The sequence below is a fragment of the Hibiscus syriacus genome, unplaced genomic scaffold (assembly GCF_006381635.1).
Source record: "Hibiscus syriacus cultivar Baekdansim isolate YM2019G1 unplaced genomic scaffold, ASM638163v2 tig00110570_pilon, whole genome shotgun sequence".
Lineage (NCBI taxonomy): Eukaryota > Viridiplantae > Streptophyta > Magnoliopsida > Malvales > Malvaceae > Hibiscus > Hibiscus syriacus.
The window spans coordinates 948,427-969,149 of record NW_024062785.1 but is presented as its reverse complement, the minus strand read 5'-3'; the positions used below and the strand labels follow the sequence as shown (position 1 = coordinate 969,149).

Here is a 20,723-nt window from a genome sequence, read left to right as displayed (position 1 = left end):
AGTATATGTGGAATGGATATTCTAATTCGGAGAATTAAAATAAATAATTATGTAACTTATGTTTTTCGTATTATTATTATTAATTATAATTTTTTTATTTATTTATATTTTCGTAATGTTATTTATGAATGTTTTATTTATATTTATTTATCTTAATATTTTTTAGAAATGTATATGTTTTATTTTATATTTGTAAAATTAATATTATGAATAAAATAGTATTGATGATATTGTAGAGATAATTCTGAAGATGAATTACTGTATGAGTAGAGATAAAGAGACGGCTAACACTCTAACCAGTAACCCCACGAAAAGACCTTTTTATCCCTAACTCCTACACACAATCAGTGTCAGTGCCGGGATCCGAGGATGAACATCACCACCTCCACCGATTCGACGTCGTCTATGCTTAGATCCTCTACCGGAATGCTTCACCGCGACAATCCCACGCCTCTCCCTTTGGTCGTTTCCCTCAGCTGCATCGAAGATTGCTCCCTTAAACAAGAGTCCCTAGCCGGAGTCGCGCTCGTCCACCACGTCCCCTTCAGCTGCTTAGACGATGGCAAGATCGAGGCGGCCGTCGTTGTCCTCCTCCACTCCCTCTCCTACCTCCCTCGAGCTGCCCAGCGTCGCCTCCGTCCTTACCACCTCATCCTCTGCTTCGGCTCCTCTGATCGAGCAGTTGACTCCGCCTTAGCCGCTGACCTCGGGCTACATCTCGTCCATGTCGATGCCTCGCGAGCTGAGGAGATCGCGGACACTGTCATGGCGCTGTTTCTTGGCTTGCTTCGTCGGACGCACTTACTCTCTCGCCACTCGCTATCGGCTTCCGGTTTGCTTGGATCAGTTCAGCCTCTGTTAAATTGATGTTCAATTGGAATAAAATTTCCTCCGAATCTTCTTTTCACAGGAAAATGGAAAAGTAAGTACGTCTTCTATAGCATTCCCACCTGCTGCCCGCCGAATGGATACACTTAATGATTTACTGGCTGCAAGTGACCTTATATCGCTTCACTGTGCTCTAACAAATGAAACCATTCATATTATAAATGCTGAATGTTTGCAACATATAAACCTGGTACATTTGCTTTCATTTTTGTTTAAAAAATTTATGATTCATTTTCTTTCTGTTGCATGAATTTGTTTCTTTTTGGGTGCTTCCCTTTAGGGGCTTTTCTTGTGAATACGGGTAGCAGCCAACTTTTGGATGATTGCGCATTGAAGTAGCTTCTGATTGATGGCACTTTAGCTGGTTGTGCTCTGGATGGGGTTGAAGGGCCACAGTGGATGGAAGCTTGGGTATGATAAAATCTCATATTCTATGAATTCAGGTTTTGCTGTGCTATGATGTTTCCATAGGAAGGTAGTGGTTACTTAAAAAAATGTGTGCCTAGACAGAAGTGGTTCTTTGTGCTTTGAAACTACGAGAATATCTCTGGGCATGTAGTCATGTTACAAAGTCAGAAATCTAAATGAGATCAGCTTTGCAGTAGGTTCTTGTTTATGCTCCTTGATATACTCGATTCCTTCAATTTACCATAATATGTCATTTTAGCATAATTCTGCTCCAGTACGTGTGAATCCCAAGCATGAAATTGATTATGGTTGTATTTTTTTTTATAAAAATATGGGAGGCCTCGTTAAAAACCCCTTCATAACCTTCAAACTATATCTGTAGCTTGACGGACATTGAAAGGAGGAAAAGAGTGTCTTAAAAATTTATTAATGAAATACTTACTACAAAACCAGTACAATGCAAACAATACCCACCAGAATACATAACCCAACCAAAAACATAAAACACACTACAACAACCACCATAAAACCTAGAACTAAACATAAATACCCTGACCTACAACACAATATCATCCTATTCCAGCCTTAGCCAACCCATCCGCCTCCCCATTAGTGGATCTCAAAGTATGCCTAGGTATAACTTCATGTTCAACCACTAAAGTAGTAATGTCTTTCACTAATGACTCGAACAACGGAGTGCAGCGACCCGGATTTTTAATCCACTCCAAAGCAGTAGAACAATCCGATTCTAGAATAAGCCTCCCCCTTGAATCACAACCGGACTCCACAAATAATAGCATACCCCTTTTAATGCCAATAATTCAGCTAGGATAGGAGGCCCGGAACCAACGCTCTCTGAGAATGAACCAAACATCACACCGTCACTATCCCTTAGCAAGCCACCAATACCTCCTCTTGACCACCCATTTACCATAGCACCATCCACATTTAGTTTGAAAAAGCCCGAAGGAGGAGGAACCTAACGCTCCAAGGAAGAACTGTCCTTAGTACTCATGGAAAAATCTGCTACTTTTGGATTGGCCACGAGAGAATCAAAAGGAATAACCATATCCGGAAATCTAGTTATAAACCAGGCTCCAATCCTATACCTTACCAGAAAAAACAGCAGTGTTAAGTCCAACTTACCTTTTCCAAAAATGATCTCATTCCTACACTTCCAAACCGACCACATTACCGCCCCAGGAATGAAAGTCCAACTAGTGGATCGCAGAACTAAATCTGCCCAACTAGAGATCAGAATAGTCGGACTCTCCGGAACAACAAATGAAACGTTCCAAAGATGCAGGAATCTAGACCATAAACCCCAAACCACCTCACAATGCACAAATAAGTGAGGAACAGACTTCAAGAACTTGTCACACAACGGATAAAGTGTATCCTCGATCCCTGCGACTCCACGCTTCAACAACTCCTCTTTCACCATCAATCTTTGATGAACGACCTGCCAAACAAACGTTTCCACTCGAGGCGGGGCTATCCCTAACCACACGTGCATGTCCCAAATAACATTATTACCCGACATCTCAAAAAATTTCCTAATACACGACTTTGCTGAAAAACATCCCTCTCCATTCCCTGTCCAAACCCAGTAGTCTTCCGACGAAGCCGACAATAAGGAGTTATTCAACATAGAATTAAGCACAAAGCCATTGATCTAACATTATAATCCTTGATGTTAGCCATTTACTATTTTAAATAATTGATTCATTAATCTTATGAATTTATATTAGAATGTTTAATTTCCTCAGATGTTTTCTATTTCCTTGTTCGAGAACCCTAATTCTTTGTCACCAAGGATTATAAACCTATAAATATGTAATGCCTGATGATTATTTTTCTCAAGCAATAAAATATAACAAAAAGCCTTTTGGTTGTTTGGATTCTCTTGTAAATTTTCCAATTCCCTTTTGATAGAACCTTAGGTTTTTATCAGATGTAACTAATCATCTTACCATAACAATTTTCCTTCAGGTGAAGGAGATGCCCAATGTGTTGATACTTACTCGAAGTGCTTATTATAGTGAAGAAGAATGGATGGAGATAAGGGAAAAGGCTATCTCTATGTTTCAAACATTCTTTTGTGATGGGGTTGTTCCAAAGGATGCTGTCTCTGATGAGGATGAGGAAGAAATTGAAATAGTTGATGAAAAAGGAGAGTTTAGCATACAAGAGAAAGGAAATGCTTTGCAGGGATCTAGTGGTGAACAATTGACTGATGATATTCAACAAAGTCTTGAAGTAAGCTTAAAAAGGATTCCAACCAATCTAAAGATTATCCTAATCAAAATCAGCATTCTGGTATGTCTTCTGGTACTGCAACTAAATCAGATTCGAAACGCAGCAGGTCAGGTAAAAAAGCCAAAAAGAGGCATGCCCGTCAAACTACCCTACAAAAATCAGACGAACCCTTAATATTAGAGAGAGAGTACTTCACAAAGAGAAGATGACACTGCTATGAGTGGCACAGATCAAGCATTGAGTTCTGGTTCTCACTCCCCTGGAGACTTGAGAAGTAAGAACACCTAAAGAATTACCGCTAGGTTCAACTTCTGTCCAGCTTCTGAAAACTAGTAAGAACCTAAGTGGACAGTCTGGTGATATGCTGATGGAGGGATATGTTATAGCTATGTATGCAAGAGATCGTCCTGCACTTCACCTGTCCAGACAAAGAGTTAAAGGTGGTGGTTGGTTCCTAGATACCAATATACCATGTCAAATGTAACTAAAAGAGATCCTGCAGCACAGTTCCTTGTTGTCTACAGAAACAAGGTTTGTTGTCAGGAATTCATCATTTTTCGTGCTGATCCTTACTCTCAGCATTGCCTTCACTTAAAATTATTTTGCTAGGTTTTGTTGCGCTAATTAACTACAGTTCTTGGGATTTTGGTAACTAGCTGAAAATTGTATGCAATTGTTCCAGGACACTATTGGTCTGCGTTCTTTTGCTGCTGGTGGGAAGTTGCTGCAGGTAACTTCACATTTAACAAATTATTAGGGAATGTCTCTCTAAGCATGACTTTACTAAAAATCTTGTTCTATATTTTGATCAATTCTTAGCTCAAAAACCTCAGTGAATTGGTTCCATAAATTTGTTGTAAAATAGTTTTTAAAATTTCAAGGGGGGCATGCAATTTAAAGATATGGCGTGAAATTCTCTTTGTACTACTGTAGTTGGTTTATGTTTTCTTTGAATTGGTGCTAAGTAATATTTCTCAGTAAGTCCTTTAACCTTGTTACCAATACAAGAGTCGTTATGCTGTAGCTTATCATGAGAACAATGCAATTCCTATGACATTATCAGCTCAGATTTGATGTGGCTTTATTTTTGGTCCCAAGAGAGCATACTTGTCGTGCTGTTGCAGTTCCCTTTAAATACAAAGTTTCTAGATCAAAAGCCACAACTTACACTACGTAAATAGACTTTTTCAAAGGAAAAAACAAGATAGATTTTCAGTAGTAATTTATCTCAAAAAATGATTCATCTTTTAGGTAATAAAATATGTATGCTAACTGAGATGGTTCTTTTTTGTTCTAACCCCTTTGAAGTTTCTGATTTTGATTAAGTCAGATTTTAATGTTATGTATTCTCATTCATGGCATATTAATAGAAGAATGGAATTCGTCTTTGCTAGTCACAGCTTTGATGTTTGGGAGAGTTGGACAGTGCAAGGTCCTTTGGAGGAATGTAGGTTTCAGTAAGATCCCATCATTTTACCTCCATATTTATGTTTGAATGTGTTTTTTTGCTACTAGTATCCTATAAGTGTGCTGTTGACGAAAACGGGTAAAGAAAACGAAAGAACACGAGAATTTTACGAGGTTCGGCAATGTGCTTACGTCCTCGGTGCCTAGGCGGCGCTAGAAGTTTTATTCAATGATATTTTTAGGTCTAGGTTACATCTCTATTTATAATAGAAAACCCTGGTACATAATTACAAAATCAACCCTGTACCGTACCGCGGGGGCTACGCCCCCGCACCCCCAACCCACATAATTTGTAACCCCACAACAAGACTTTCTTTGTAAGGACAGTTGATGTTCGCTTCGCTCACTCCGCTTCATCTCCTGTCCTCTTTACTGGTATATTTATGAGCCATACCTAACAAATCTCCACCTTGGCGAATATCATGCCCCTTGGAAACTTCAATGTGGGTTGGGTTACCTTGCTTCTTTAACAACTCGAAACATTCAACAAGTCCAAGCAATGCTTGAACTTGTCTGTCGTAACTGGCTTGGTGAACATATCAGCGGCATTCTCATCAGTATGTACCTTCTGAAACAAAACCTCTCCAGATGCAACCAACTCTCTGATCTTGTGGAACCTTACATCAATATGTTTAGTTCTAGCACGATACACCTAATTCTTAGCCAAGTGAATAGCACTTTAATTATCACAAAGCAACTGAACTCCACCTTGTTGAACACCCAACTCCTTCACTAAACCAGTAAGCCATAAAGCTTCTTTTGCAGCTTCAGCCGCTGCCATGTATTCAGCTTCAGTTGTAGATAGTGCAACGACAGATTGAACAGTAGACTTCCAACAAATAGGCCCTCCACCAAGAGTAAACACATACCCTGTCGTAGATCTTCTATTATCCAAGTCACCTGCATAATCTGAATCCACATATCCTACAACCAAAGGATTATCCCGCTGACTCCCAAAAACAATTCCATGTCCCACAGTACCCTTTAAGTACCGAAAGATCCACTTGACTGCATCCCAATGTTGCTTACCAGGTTTAGACATGTACTTACAAACTTGACTAACAGCATGAGCTAAATCAGGACGAGTACATACCATCGCATACATCAAGCAGCCAACAGCATTAGAATACGGAACCTTTGCCATATTTTCAGCTTCCTTATCTGTCTTAGGGCACTGTTCTGATGAGAGCTTAAAGTGATTCGCCAATGGAGTGCTAACTGGTTTCGCGCTGCTCATCGCAAACCTTTCTAGCATTTTCTCAACATAACCCCGTTGAGATAGCCGCAGTTTCCTTGAGTCTTTGTCCCTGCAAATTTCCATTCCAAGAATTTTCTTTGCAGCACCTAAATCTTTCATATCAAATTCCTGACTCAATAAAGTTTTCAAACCGATAACATCATCCATGTTCTTCGCAGCAATCAACATATCATCAACATACAGTAATAGAAAAATAAAAGAACCATCATCAAGGCTCTTAACATAGACACAACAATCATACTCACATCGGTTGTAGCCAATCTTGATCATATAGGAGTCAAACCGTTTATACCACTGTCTCGGAGACTGTTTTAACCCGTACAAAGATTTCTTCAATCTGCAAACTAAATGCTCGTTTCCAGGTTGAGTGAAACCTTCAGGTTGCCGCATGTAGATCTGCTCCTCTAAATCACCATGCAAAAAAGCAGTTTTAACATCCATCTGCTCTAAATGCAAATCCCAACTAGCCACCAATGCAAGTACTGCTCGGATTGAAGTGTGCCTGACCACAGGAGAAAAGATTTCATCATAATCAACTCCTTCCTGCTGTGAAAAACCCTTCGCTACCAAACGAGCTTTGAACTTCTCCCCCTCTTTTTCTGTTACTGCTGGTTTCTTCTTATACACCCATTTGCAACCAATCGACTTCTTACCCTCAGGAAGGGGAACTAACTCCCATGTGCGATTGTGATTCAAAGACTCCATCTCCTCAACCATGGCTGCCATCCACTTGTCGTTTTCCTGACTAGTAACGGCATCATGAAAAGTAACTGGATCATCACTGCTAACAGTAAGTGCAAAAGATACCAAGTCTTCAAAACCCAATCTGTTCGGAGGCTTTATATTCGTCCGTCTCACCCTGTCTCTGGCGAGACTATAATCTTGCAAATCATCCGTAGTGGAACCACCAGAAGTCGGTTGAGAAGTTTCTGGTTTCTCAACTGGAAACTGCTCGAAATCTACCACTGTCGTGTCTTGCTTCTGCTGCAACATAGACTGTTCATCAAAAACGACATCTCTACTAATCACAACTTTCTTCGCAACTGGATCCCAGAACTTGAATCCTTTGACACCTTTCTTGTAACCCAGAAAAATGCACTCATTCGATTTTGCATCAAGTTTGGATCTCTCATCAGCAGGTACATGCACATAAGCAGGACAACCAAAAATCCGTAAGTTATCAAAACTAACATCATGACCAGTCCATACCTCTTCTGCAACTTTCCCAGCCAGCGATGCCCTTGGCGATCTGTTGATAAGGTAACACGCCATGTTAACAGCCTCAGCCCAGAAGTGTTTGGGAAGCCCCGCATTCAACCGCAAACATCTGGCTCTTTCATTCAACGACTTGTTCATTCGTTCCGCAACACCATTCTGTTGTGGTGTCTTGCGCACTGTAAAATGCCTCTGAATCCCATGCTCCTTACAGAATTGTAGGAACTGTGAATCTGTGTACTCCGTACCATTGTCAGACCGCAAACACTTGATTTTTCGTCCTGTTTGGTTTTCTACCTCAGCTTTCCACAGCTTGAACTTCTCAAAAACTTCAGATTTCTGTTTCAAAAAATACACCCAAACTTTCCGTGAAAAATCATCAATAAAAGTAACATAGTACCTAGATCCACCCAAAGACGATGTCGTGGAAGGCCCCCATACATCAGAATGCACATAATCAAGAATCCCTTGAGTTGTGTGCTTCGCAGTCTTGAAACGGACTTTAGTCTGTTTACCAAGAACACAATACTTGCAAAAATTGAGCTTACAGCTTTTGACACCATGCAACAAGTTTCTCTTGTGTAATTCTGCCATACCACGTTCACTAAGATGAGCAAGGCGCATATGCCACAATTTTTTCGTATCATCACAGGACTCAACAGAGTGAACTCCACCTGCAACGGTACTCCCTAACAATCTGTAGATATTCCCTGCAGTCATCTTGCCTTTCATCACAGTCAATGCTCCTTTAACAATCCGAATGGTTTCCCTATCCTCGTCAGCCTTAGGAATAAAACCATTCTTGTGCAAAGTGCCCAAGGAAATCAAATTCTTCTTCAAGTCTGGGATATGTCGAACACCACTCAACGTCCGAACGGAGCCATCGTGCATCTTAATTCTGACATCACCAATACCAACAATATTGCAACATCGATCATCACCCAAATAAACCGAACCAGAATTAACCGGCCTGTATGTCGAAAACCATTCCCTATTTAGCGTGATGTGATAAGAACATCCAGAATCAAGAATCCAAGCATCCGTCAATTGTGTCGTTGAAATAGAAAGCATATCACCCTCACTGCAATCAGAAGTATCATCCTCGACCACGTTCACAGACTTGGATGAGCCATCACGCTTCTCATCAGTCTGCTTTTTCAACTTCGGACAGTCTCGCTTCATATGTCCCGCCTCCTTGCACTTGTAACAGTGAATCGTCTTCTTATCCCTGGATTTGGATCTGGAATTCCGCTTCCCGGACCCTACCTTCTCTGGCTTCCGTCCACGATCTCGATTACCCTTGACATATAAGTTATCGGCTTGAGAGCTTTCCCCTGCATTCTGCTTCCGCTGGTTGTGAGCCAACAAGGCTGCAGTAATCTCCTCAACGTTGATAGTCTCTTTCCCATATGTAAGAGTAGTCACCATGTGTTCGTAAGAGGAAGGCAACGAACACAACAGAATCATCGCTCTGTCTTCATCCTCAATTTTCACATCAAGCCGAGCCAGATCAGAAACGATTTGATTGAAGACATTCACGTGTTGCGCCAAATCGTGATCGTCCTGCATCTTCAGCCCATACAACCGCTGCTTCAGATACAGTTTTGTCGTTAAGGATTTGGACATAAACTGACTTTCCAACTTCCTCCAAATTTCGTCTGGAGACGATAGATGCATGACGTGATACATGACCTCGTCCGCCAAGCATAATCGTATGGTTCCTGCCGCTCGCTGCTGCAATTCTTCCCAATCTTCCTCATCCATCGACGCCGGCTTTGTAGGTCGCAAAGCCTTCAAGATCCCTTGCTGCGCCAATAGATCCTTCACCCTCGTTTGCCATAATCCGAAGTTACCCTGACCATCGAATTTCGTGACTTCGAATTTTGCTCCTGAGCTCTGATACCAATTGTTGACGAAAACGGGTAAAGAAAACGAAAGAACACGAGAATTTTACGAGGTTCGGCAATGTGCTTACGTCCTCGGTGCCTAGGCGGCGCTAGAAGTTTTATTCAATGATATTTTTAGGTCTAGGTTACATCTCTATTTATAATAGAAAACCCTGGTACATAATTACAAAATCAACTTGCAACATCGATCATCACCCAAATAAACCGAACCAGAATTAACCGACCTGTATGTACGATGGCTCCGTTCGGACGTTGAGTGGTGTTCGACATATCCCAGACTTGAAGAAGAATTTGATTTCCTTGGGCACTTTGCACAAGAATGGTTTTATCCCTAAGGCTGACGAGGATAGGGAAACCATTCGGATTGTTAAAGGAGCATTGACTGTGATGAAAGGCAAGATGACTGCAGGGAATATCTACAGATTGTTAGGGAGTACCGTTGCAGGTGGAGTTCACTCTGTTGAGTCCTGTGATGATACGAAAAAATTGTGGCATATGCGCCTTGCTCATCTTAGTGAACGTGGTATGGCAGAATTACACAAGAGAAACTTGTTGCATGGTGTCAAAAGCTGTAAGCTCGACTTTTGCAAGTATTGTGTTCTTGGTAAACAGACTAAAGTCCGTTTCAAGACTGCGAAGCACACAACTCAAGGGATTCTTGATTATGTGCATTCTGATGTATGGGGGCCTTCCACGACATCGTCTTTGGGTGGATCTAGGTACTATGTTACTTTTATTGATGATTTTTCACGGAAAGTTTGGGTGTATTTTTTGAAACAGAAATCTGAAGTTTTTGAGAAGTTCAAGCTGTGGAAAGCTGAGGTAGAAAACCAAACAGGACGAAAAATCAAGTGTTTGCGATCTGACAATGGTACGGAGTACACAGATTCACAGTTCCTACAATTCTGTAAGGAGCATGGGATTCAGAGGCATTTTACAGTGCGCAAGACACCACAACAGAATGGTGTTGCGGAACGAATGAACAGGTCGTTGAATGAAAGAGCCAGATGTTTGCGGTTGAATGCGGGGCTTCCCAAACACTTCTGGGCTGAGGCTGTTAACATGGCGTGTTACCTTATCAACAGATCGCCAAGGGCATCGCTGGCTGGGAAAGTTGCAGAAGAGGTATGGACTGGTCATGATGTTAGTTTTGATAACTTACGGATTTTTAGTTGTCCTGCTTATGTGCATGTACCTGCTGATGAGAGATCCAAACTTGATGCAAAATCGAAGGAGTGCATTTTTCTGGGTTACAAGAAAGGTGTCAAAGGATTCAAGTTCTGGGATCCAGTTGCGAAGAAAGTTGGGGGTGCGGGGGCGCAGCCCCCGCGGTACGGTACAGGGTTGATTTTGTAATTATGTACCAGGGTTTTCTATTATAAATAGAGATGTAACCTAGACCTAAAAAATCATTGAATAAAATTCTAGCGCCGCCTAGGCACCGAGGACGTAAGAACATTGCCGAACCTCGTAAAATTCTCGTGTTCTTTCGCACCCCCAACCCACATAATTTGTAACCCCACAACAAGACTTTCTTTGTAAGGACAGTTGATGTTCGCTTCGCTCACTCCGCTTCATCTCCTGTCCTCTTTACTGGTATATTTATGAGCCATACCTAACATGTGCCATTGGATAGAATGTTCTCCCTGTTATCTTCTTTAATTTTGATTTGCTTTGTCACTGAAAATGGCAGGCAATTTTGGATGTACGCATAGAGATTCTGGCAGCGGTAGGGGAGGATGGGGTAACTCGGTGGCTCGATTAGGTTGTCGACAGATTTTTGTTGCCCACTTTCCATCCATCTTCTTTTCCTTACTGGTTTGCTTAGTCTTCCGAGTTTGAATTTCCCACGAGTCTGTATCTTTTCTAATTTATTGGTTCTTTGTTTTATTTGTTTTTAGGGTAGGGATTGGGGAAGCTTGACAATTTAGCATTGAACTTCTAGAACAGATAGTTTGGGGGGTGGGGATCCATAGGTCAAAATGGTGCGCGTGTTGGGCCAGTGGTCCTCAATCGAAACGGTCGTTTATTAGCTTCGTTGATATGCGTTAGCAAGTAAAATGCAGGCTATGCTAGTGGTACATGACTCATTTGACCCGTCCTCTAGACAACCATGCGCCTCCTACCATTTCGCTTTCGGTTACACATCTAACTTTTGAACGTATTATACCTTAAACTCAAGGATCAATATTTTTGAACGATAAGTATCTATTTGATGTGGCAGTTAAATAAGTCTGTTATAATTTGAATAATGCTAGCGAAATAGAATTAATTCTTTCTTATCTTATTCCATCACAAAAGGAATGGGCTATAAGTAGATGTCTAATTTCTTTCATCATAACTAATTAAACTCGGTTTTCTATTTATTTAGTAATTTTGAATGTGGCTTTCATAAGTAATTATAAATGAATTATCTTTAAATTACACTTTTGAATAATATATTCTAGTAAAAGTCCGATTTTGACAGAGAAAAATGTATTTATCACGAACCACTTGTTACTGTCTAATTTACCAAAGTTTTGTAGGTCAAATTATGCTTATATATATAACCGGGGTTAGCCCAAATAGTATTGTTTTGCTCTCTACGATTTAGGGGTTGTTTGTTTATTTCAGAATGATTAAGCGCTGAATGATTCAAATGCTGAATGATTCAGAGGTTCTGTATGAATTATCTCTGAATGTGACATGATGTTTGATAATGGCTCTGAATCATTCAGGATGTATTTCTGTGTTGAATCATTTAACATTGTTTTGTTGAATCATTCAGAGGTACGAAACAAACACGCTGAATGCTGAACGGTTCAGAATTCAACGCTAAATGATTCCATTCAGAGCCAAACAAACAACCCTTTAGTCTAGAATTTTTTTTTGATTCTTTGCGGGGTGTCTCCTTCTACTTGGAAGGACGCAAACGTGACTGCGTGGCATCTACTTTGCCTCTCCAACCTAATAAAAGAACAATTGTGATTGCGGACCATACGAGTTGTAAATAATTATTGGATTAATACTAAAATAAGTGTCTAAATTATACCAAAAATCTAAAGAAAGTGCCTTAATTATTTTTTATCCATTTAGATGTCTAACGTTATAAACATTATTATTTTTAAGCACCTAACATTACAAACGTTACACTTTAGGTGCATCGGCCATAACAACAGTTATAAAAACCCATGAAGGACATGTGTCACAATATTAGAATTTTTAAATTTTTATTTTTCTTAACGTCAGACACTTGTATGAGTTAAAAAATAATTTAGGTACCTATTCGAAAATTTTGATATAGTTTAGGTACTTATTTTGGTATTAAGCCAAAACAAAAATATTATTAAAAAAAATCCCAAACGGCCAAACCCCCACGTGCCCCCTTCTCCCTCCCTTGCTCCGTCCTTTCATGACCAAACGGTCGACCAAATGGTCAACTGCACGGTCGGCGAAATGATTGATTAACACGATTTAATTTGAATGATTGAGTATTTGAGATTTTAGAGTTTATAAATTTAAATTTAGGGATTTGAAAATTTTGGGTTTTGAGATGATAGTAAGAATTGTGAACAGTCATTGGGGGCAAAAATGCCAGAATAATGCATGTGGGGAATATTTTTTCCCCAACTAATGCCCTTTGCCTATTATTTCCCCAAATGGGGTGAAATATACAGTGCTTAATGTGGTTCTTTGGAAAGCTCGGCGTCTTTAGGGTTAATTTTCCATGATTGCTTTCTCGGCGTCTTTAGGGTTATGAAACTATGGGAATGCTCGGCGTCTTCAAGCAATTTGCCTGAGGGATATCTCGGTGTCTTCTGCATGCTACAAGGAATGCCAAGGTGGATCTCTCGGCGTCTTCACCTGTCGTCTGATGGGAATGCTCGTGCATGCATTCTGGGGCTGAACGTCTTCATCTCTGCATGCATGCAGAGTTATTTAACAGTTGAATATAATAATAGGAGTGCTCGGCGTCTTTAGTTAATAGGGTTACAGGGGCGTTTGATTTCCCGGCGTCTTAAGCTATACATGGAGAATATTTGGTTGCAGGTGGTCGTGATATCTCGGCGTCTTCTTCTTCCGAGATTCGTTCTGCATGCGCCTGTCTTCTTTGTGTCCGAAGCGTGAGATTCGTCTGAAACGTGAGATTCGTCTGAAGCAAGTTGGTTTACTCGAAGTCTTCAATTACTTGTTATAAGGGTGGGTATTGTATTTCATTGCATGCAGTTTGTTGTAACTTACAGAAGCAAGTGAGGGATTTTTTTTTTGCATTAGATTCAATTGAAGCTGCTGCTTGAAGTGATATTGGAGATTTTTGTTGGTTCGGTAATTTTTCGAGCTTTGGTTTAACGTCGTTCAAAAACATGTAAGTTCTTTCTCGTTTCCCATGCGAACTCTGTTTTTTTCGTGTTGAAAGAATGCTCATATATGTTAGGAGAATGATACATTTAAATTTTGTTCATGAGACCATAGTAATGTATTTAGAGTACTAATGATAATTTAAAATTAGAAAATGTAAGTTTGATGATTAGGTATACAGAAAATTTAAGTTTGAGTATTATTGTTAATTTAAATTTTCGTGTAATTTTTAGTTGTATTTTTATATAATAATTATTAGAATTTTTATTTTGATTTAGTGGGAAAAAATTCCCATTATGTAATCCTGATATTTTTACCGTAATAATAATGTATTTAAGTATTATTTTTATAAAACAATTGTTAACATAATTTATATTTATTTATAGTTTTGTAAATAATTAATTTTCATTACATTATTAATGTAATTTATTCTGAATATCTATATTTTTACGTGTAGAGAAATGAGCAACAAATTTTTCACGATTGTCCATTACAATGGACATATGATGGAAAATGAGGTCGGAGTTATTTTTCAGTCTGAAACACCTATAAATATGATGTTTAAAAGGGACATCACATTTGCAGAGATCAAGGAGAGGATAGAAAGAAAAATACGTGCTAAAGTTGATGGTTTGAGGTACAGATTTATGGTATGTCCCAATCCGGTCAGGTATGCTGCAGTACCACTTGAAGAAGACGATGATATTATAACTATGGTTGAATTACATGACTCAACAAATATTTCAATTATTGAGTTATTTGTTGAGTTGTGTAATATATCTAATGTGCCTGGGTCATCAATAAATGCGGTTGAAACTTCATCTCAAATGGGTTTCGAGAGTCATTTCGATAACCCAACATATAGGTCGATGAACAGCTTTGTGGCGATGTTGGAAAGCGCAAATGAAGTTGGTGGAACATCTGGAGCCGCAGAGTATGATGTTGAAAACCGCTGGGAAGAAATACTTGAAGATTCCAGTGAAGATGAAGAAACTGAGGAACCTCTTTTGGCTGAGGATGATGCCATGTTCCATGGTGATGAAGCTGATATCAATATTGATGAATATTTGACATCGTATGAACCTACCCCTCACATGCAGGAGATTGATTATGAAGCAATGAGGGCACCTGAATTCCCGGAGATGCCACATTTAACTTCAGGCTATATGATTGAATTGTCCGATAACTCTGGTGAATTAGCAGTTGGGAAGCAATACAGAGGAAAAAAAGAAGCTACACTAGCGATTAAAGAGTATTGCATAAGAGGCCATGTAGATTGCAAGACTGCAGAGTCCAACCAGAAAACTTTGTACGCAAAGTGTGTTAAATATGGGCCCGAGTGTAAATGGTTGATCAGAGTGTCCAAAATGCAGAGGCAAGATGCTTGGGTCATCACAAGGTACAATGGTCCACACACATGTTTGCAAAACTCTATCGAACAAGACCACCGACTACTGGACTCCGATGTAATTTGTCAATATGTGAAGGTTTTGGTTGAACAAAATCCAAGGATCCCTTGCTCGGTGTTAGCTGCATCTATTCGAGACCAGTTCGGATACAATGTAAAATACAAACATCGTGCATCCGCCGATTTCAGTCGTGTACGCATCATTAACAATTAATGATGCCTTGCACATCTCGCGATACAAGAATGCCAATATTGCTGATCCCCAACTATATTGACGGGGTCATAAAGAAGTTCTCCAAAAACGGAAGATATTGTATATGGACAAGATTACTAGATTTATCTGGCATCAAGATTCCGCCGATCAAACGTAATATATATGCTCGAGTTGCATATATAATGTCTCGCTCACTACATTGTGGATCGAGCTTAAACTCATTTTGCCAACCAGGATAATCTCAGCCGTGACCCTTTTGCTACATCTTTGTCTGGTACCTTCCCAAGGTAACGCTCACATATTGCAAACATGTCAAGATCTGTATTTCCAACCACTGCCATTCCATTTGTAGGAACCCCTAGTTGTAAAGCCACATCCTCCAAAGTGATCGTACATTCACCACATGGAAGATGAAAAGTATGAGTTTCTGGTCTCCACCTTTCAATTAATGCACTTATCAAACCGGGGATCAACCGAAATTCTCTTACAAAAGCACATCATAAAACCCACTGTTTTCAAATTATCAACAATACGTTGATCTGGCATCTCACAGTTGATAAGTCGAGGACGAAGGACTCGTTGTTCGTCATCCTGCAATTTAGTAGTCATTGTAATTAGAATTAATACACCGTTCTCAAATAAAAAAATAAGTCGATCATATTACCAGTTCTCCCAAATTACTCGAAATGTGTCGACCATCTAGCCTCAAAAGAACATTTTCTTCGGCCATGTTTCAACAAATCTAGACAAAAAAAATTAAATATTACACTCAATTATTACATTGTTTTATTCAAATAATCAATTGCATGTTATCTACTTTAATAAAAAAATAAACATCAAATATAAAATGATCCCTAATTACTATTTGCTTCTCAACATTTCAAACTTTGCAATTTAATCACTAAATTTATAAATTCTTTCAAATTTAACCAATTAAGCATATTAATACTAAATTCAAGCATAGTATACAAACTTTTTATAATTTACTCTAATTTCTTAAATTCCTCAAATTTTGCAAAACGATCCCTAATTACTATTTGGTTCTCAACATTTTCAAAGTTAGCAATTTAATCCATAAATTTTAAATTCTTTCTAATTTAACCAATTAAGCATACTAATACTAATTCCAGCATAGTATAGCAACTTTTAATAATTTACTCTTATTCCTTAAATTCCTTAAATTTTACAAAATGGTCCCTAAAACTTTACAATGTTCCAAAATGGTCCCAACCTTATTTCAAATTATGTAACAACATATAAATTATTATTTCAGAGTGTAACAACATATAATCACAAAATTAATAAACTTATGAAACTAAAATTATGAGATCAATATGAAACCATAAACCTTTAAAATAAGAATCAAATGAGATATAGGGCTTGAGTTTAAATTACCTCAGGCTATGCTTTGTGATCTTACTGCTGATCAATCTCCCTCTCAAGCTCTCACTGCTTCTGTAATTGTGAATTGCCTCAGCCCCAAACTCTCACATTGCCTCAGCCTCAGCCCGAGCATCTCTTATAAACACATTCGTAACTCATCCATATTTATTTGTTAAGAAGACGCCGAGCTATCCAGCTTTCCATGCAAAGACGCCGAGAAATCCTTACCTAAATGTAAAGAAGACGCCGAGAAATCCATCAGTTGCATGCCCCCCACATGCAGACGTGCAGCCTTGCAGGACCCAGGACCCGTGATTTCTCCTTGCAGAACCCGTGCTCTCTCCTTGCAGAACCCGTGATTCTCACGTCCAGTCCCATGCACAGCACTGAAGACGCCGAGAGTTCCTACGAAGAATCCAACTGAAGACGCCGAGAGATCATGCACAGCTCCCACGCTTCCACATCTGCTGAAGACGCCGGGATATCCAAGTTGAAGACGACGACAGCCTAAAGACGCCGAGCTTTCCAAAGAACCACATTAAGCACTGTATATTTCACCCCATTTGGGGAAATAATAGGCAAAGGGCATTAGTTGGGGAAAAAATATTCCCCACATGCATTATTCTGGCATTTTTGCCAGTCATTGGGTGGCATGCGACATATGGGTGGTAGGAGATGATCGACAGTTGGAATAAATAAGACTAAAATAAAAGATTTTAAGAGTTTGAGGTTTTATTTTTGATATTTTAGAGAAAAATTGGGATTTTTTTGAAAATAAAATATTTTTAAGTTTTTTCTAATTTTTTCCCCTAAAATTATCAAATTGTGATATGTGTCACTTAACGCGATCTTTTAACGGATGTTAGAACTGAGACATCTGAAGTAGTAACGTTTATAACATTAGGCCCTAAAGTGATAACGTTTGTAACGTTGGATATCAAGATAGTTAAAAAAATAATTTAAGCACATATTCGAGATTTTCAGTATAATTTGAGAACTTATTTGGTATTAAGCCATAATTATTCAACATTCTTATTATTTTTTATTATTTCCCTAAATAAGCTTATAATTGCAACTGTCCCCGAATCAATCGAATGAATCCTATTCATCCATGTGTACGCTCATCTCCCGCCATTGTGTAAAGTCCAGACTCCATAGTTACTATTATTTTGCTCTTTCCCCCACCACGGAAACAGAACCCTGTCTGTATATAAAATTCTTACAACGCATCCTTGGTTTATTCTCTCAACTTTTGTCTGAATTTCCAAGTTTTTCCGGACAACGGAACAACAAAAAACTATTAAAAAGAACACAAAAAGAAGAAACCGTAGGCAAAGACCGAAACCGAAACCGACCCACAATTAAATTCAACTCTTTTATTGTTTTATTTACTGCGAATTAAGTTACTCTCTGGAAGTTTCAGTCTATATGGTGTCTGTGAACCCCAACCCCGCTCCAGGGTTTTACTTTCTCGATCCCATGAATTTGGGTCTTCCTGAACTTAATTCTCTACCGCCTCGGTATACGGTGGAGCTCCCTCCTCCTCCTCCTCCGCAAACCTCCATGTCGACGTTCAGGGCTGATTCGGTTCATTTTGAGGACCCGGGAAAGAAGATCCGGAAGCCTTACACTATTACCAAGTCTAGAGAGAGCTGGACCGAGATGGAGCACGATAAGTTTGTTGAAGCTCTTCAATTGTAAGTGAATTCAATATATTTTATTTATTTTTTATTACGATTTTTCAGTTCGATTTTAGCTACTATTGGATTGAGTGAAGTGGGAGACGAAGTCAATTCCTTTTCTTAAAAAAAATGTTTTTGCTCCACTTTAATGGTCCTGTTTGATCGATGAAGTTATATATATATATATATATATATATATATATATATATATATATATATATATATGTTCATTGAATGCATAAAATTTACGCTTTAGATGCACATTTAGTGGCTCGTGAGGCTGATGTAGTTTTTATTGATAAATTTACCAACTTTTAGATTTGATCGTGATTGGAAGAAGATTGAAGCATTTGTTGGGTCCAAGACAGTAATCCAGGTAACTTAAAAGAAAATGTTATGATTTCTTCACCAGCTACTTGGCCATGTTTCACTGAATACTTAAATGGATGGTCTTGGCAGATCCGTAGCCATGCCCAAAAGTATTTCCTAAAGGCTCAGAAAAATGGGACAGCTGAACATGTGCCTCCCCCTCGGCCGAAAAGGAAAGCAGCTCATCCGTACCCACAAAAAGCACCGAAAAATAGTCAGTATAGGCCACCATTTCGGTATCATTGTATTCTTTTTCGATCAGTTATTGATCTTGAATTGACCCTCGGTAATGTCTGCATTTGTCGCAGTTGCCGTTGTGCCCCAATTCGCAGGACCATTTCAATCTTCATCTGCATTACTTGAATCTGGTTATACCTACAAACCAGATTCATCATCAGTGCTTGGAAATCCAATTCCTAAGCAGGCTTGGCCTTCCTGGAGTTATGACTCTGTGCCACCTGTCACTGTGTCCCAAGTGACTAAAGGTTTTAATTGTTCCTGCATTTTTTTGTGTCCTCTCGAATCTCAAAAGTGTAATAACATATGGATCTTGTATTGTTTTAGACGATGCTATATTTTCCGGACCAAATTTTGCACCCAACTCTTGTTATAGTAGTAGTAATGAAAGCATTTCGAGAACTTGGTCATGTGGCGGAACAATTGCCCGAGGGGATCATGGGAAGCAATCTAGAGGTTTGTATTTTTTATTTCCACTTTGAGCTTGATACTGACATCAATGAACCATGTTAATGTATTCTCGCACTGGAGTACTAGGAACACCATATAAACCAAAATCTTTCTTAATGTTCATATTTTTTTATTCACGTCATGGATTCTCCTTTAACTCATAAACTCTGCTCTCTATTTGATGCAGTCTTGCCAGATTTTTCTCAGGTGTACGCTTTCATTGGCAGTGTCTTTGACCCCAGTGCAAGCGGGCACTTGCAGAAGCTGAAGGAGATGGACCCGATAAATGTCGAAACAGTATGTCACCCAATATGACGTTAATATTCTGAAAAAGAAAAAAGAAATCTTGGTTGGGTGTGTGTTTGAGGTAGAGGATTCAATATTGCTTAAAAGCTTATGGTTAACTGAATGAGCGTTGTTTGGCTCTTTTTGCAGGTGGTAATGTTGACGAGGAACCTTGCTGCCAATTTGACGAGCCCCGAGTTTGAGGTTCATGTAAGTTCTTTTTCCTCATTTGCTCCTAAGACGGTATATGTCTAAACCATGCTCAAGAACGTATTTAAACTGATCACTTGTATAAATTAATGCAGAGGAGGTTGCTTTCGCTCTATGATGAGGGGTCCAAGGGTGTTAATCTCGGTAGCTCCTACAATGGCATTCGCACTTGCAAATCAGCGACTGCTATTCCAACTTCATAATAACTCCAGGCTGCGAGGAAAAAAAACTCGTAGCTGTCAGATGCGCTGGCACACATGCATGTATGCTTGACTATATGAATATGTGTGTCGTGTGAGGTGTAGATTCGATGTTTCGAGGACCTGGTAGCTTGTAGATACACGGACTTCTTTTTGATTTCGTGTGTATACACACACAGAAAGTGGTCAGCTAGAGGCTAATATCATTGTGTATAGAACGAGCTGTTGAGTTTTGCACTGTAAATTTTCTCAGGGTTCCTTTATGGTTTGATACACAAACTCTTTATGTTATTGGACTCATTTCCCAGTGCCTAACAGAATCAAATGTCATCCGCTTCAGTTTTCTATACACACTGCAATTCTTTTGCCCCTTCCAGTTGTCTATTTGGTTTACGTTTACATAGCTGAATTCACAATTTTCTTCTCTTTTTTGAATAGCAAGGCATGATTTAGTCTTGGAATTCGACCACTTTTCTCACATTGGTCCCTGAATTTTTTTGGGGGGACCATATTGGTCCCTGAATTAATATTATGTAATACAAATA

The 20,723-nt window shown here is 39.2% G+C and overlaps 1 protein-coding gene and 1 pseudogene across 2 annotated transcripts; both read left to right on the top strand.

The window, feature by feature from the left end:
- The first annotated feature begins 344 nt into the window (after positions 1-344).
- On the top strand, positions 345-11,232 carry LOC120132873 (annotated as a pseudogene).
- A 6,926-nt stretch (positions 11,233-18,158) lies between these two features.
- On the top strand, positions 18,159-20,203 carry LOC120132871 (protein REVEILLE 5-like). 2 transcript variants are annotated; one of them, XM_039149559.1, is made up of 8 exons: positions 18,159-18,442; positions 18,746-18,803; positions 18,887-19,010; positions 19,105-19,281; positions 19,361-19,489; positions 19,671-19,780; positions 19,919-19,978; positions 20,074-20,203. In XM_039149559.1, exons 1-8 carry the CDS (start codon positions 18,174-18,176, stop codon positions 20,179-20,181), a joined length of 1,035 nt encoding a protein of 344 aa, XP_039005490.1. In that variant the 5' UTR covers positions 18,159-18,173; the 3' UTR covers positions 20,182-20,203. The 2 variants fall into 2 exon arrangements, with proteins under 2 accessions (XP_039005490.1, XP_039005491.1); XM_039149560.1 differs by lacking the exon at positions 20,074-20,203 and having other exon boundaries at positions 19,671-19,796; positions 19,838-19,968.
- Positions 20,204-20,723: the final 520 nt, after the last annotated feature.

Bases quoted from the DNA above. Each gene is read 5' to 3' on its own strand.
- LOC120132871 (XM_039149559.1), top strand. From the start codon at position 18,174: ATGGTGTCTGTGAACCCCAACCCCGCTCCAGGGTTTTACTTTCTCGAT. The intron at 19,490-19,670 runs GTTTGTATTTTT...TATTTGATGCAG, and splicing joins TCATGGGAAGCAATCTAGAG to TCTTGCCAGATTTTTCTCAG. The intron at 19,979-20,073 runs GTAAGTTCTTTT...AAATTAATGCAG, and splicing joins GCCCCGAGTTTGAGGTTCAT to AGGAGGTTGCTTTCGCTCTA.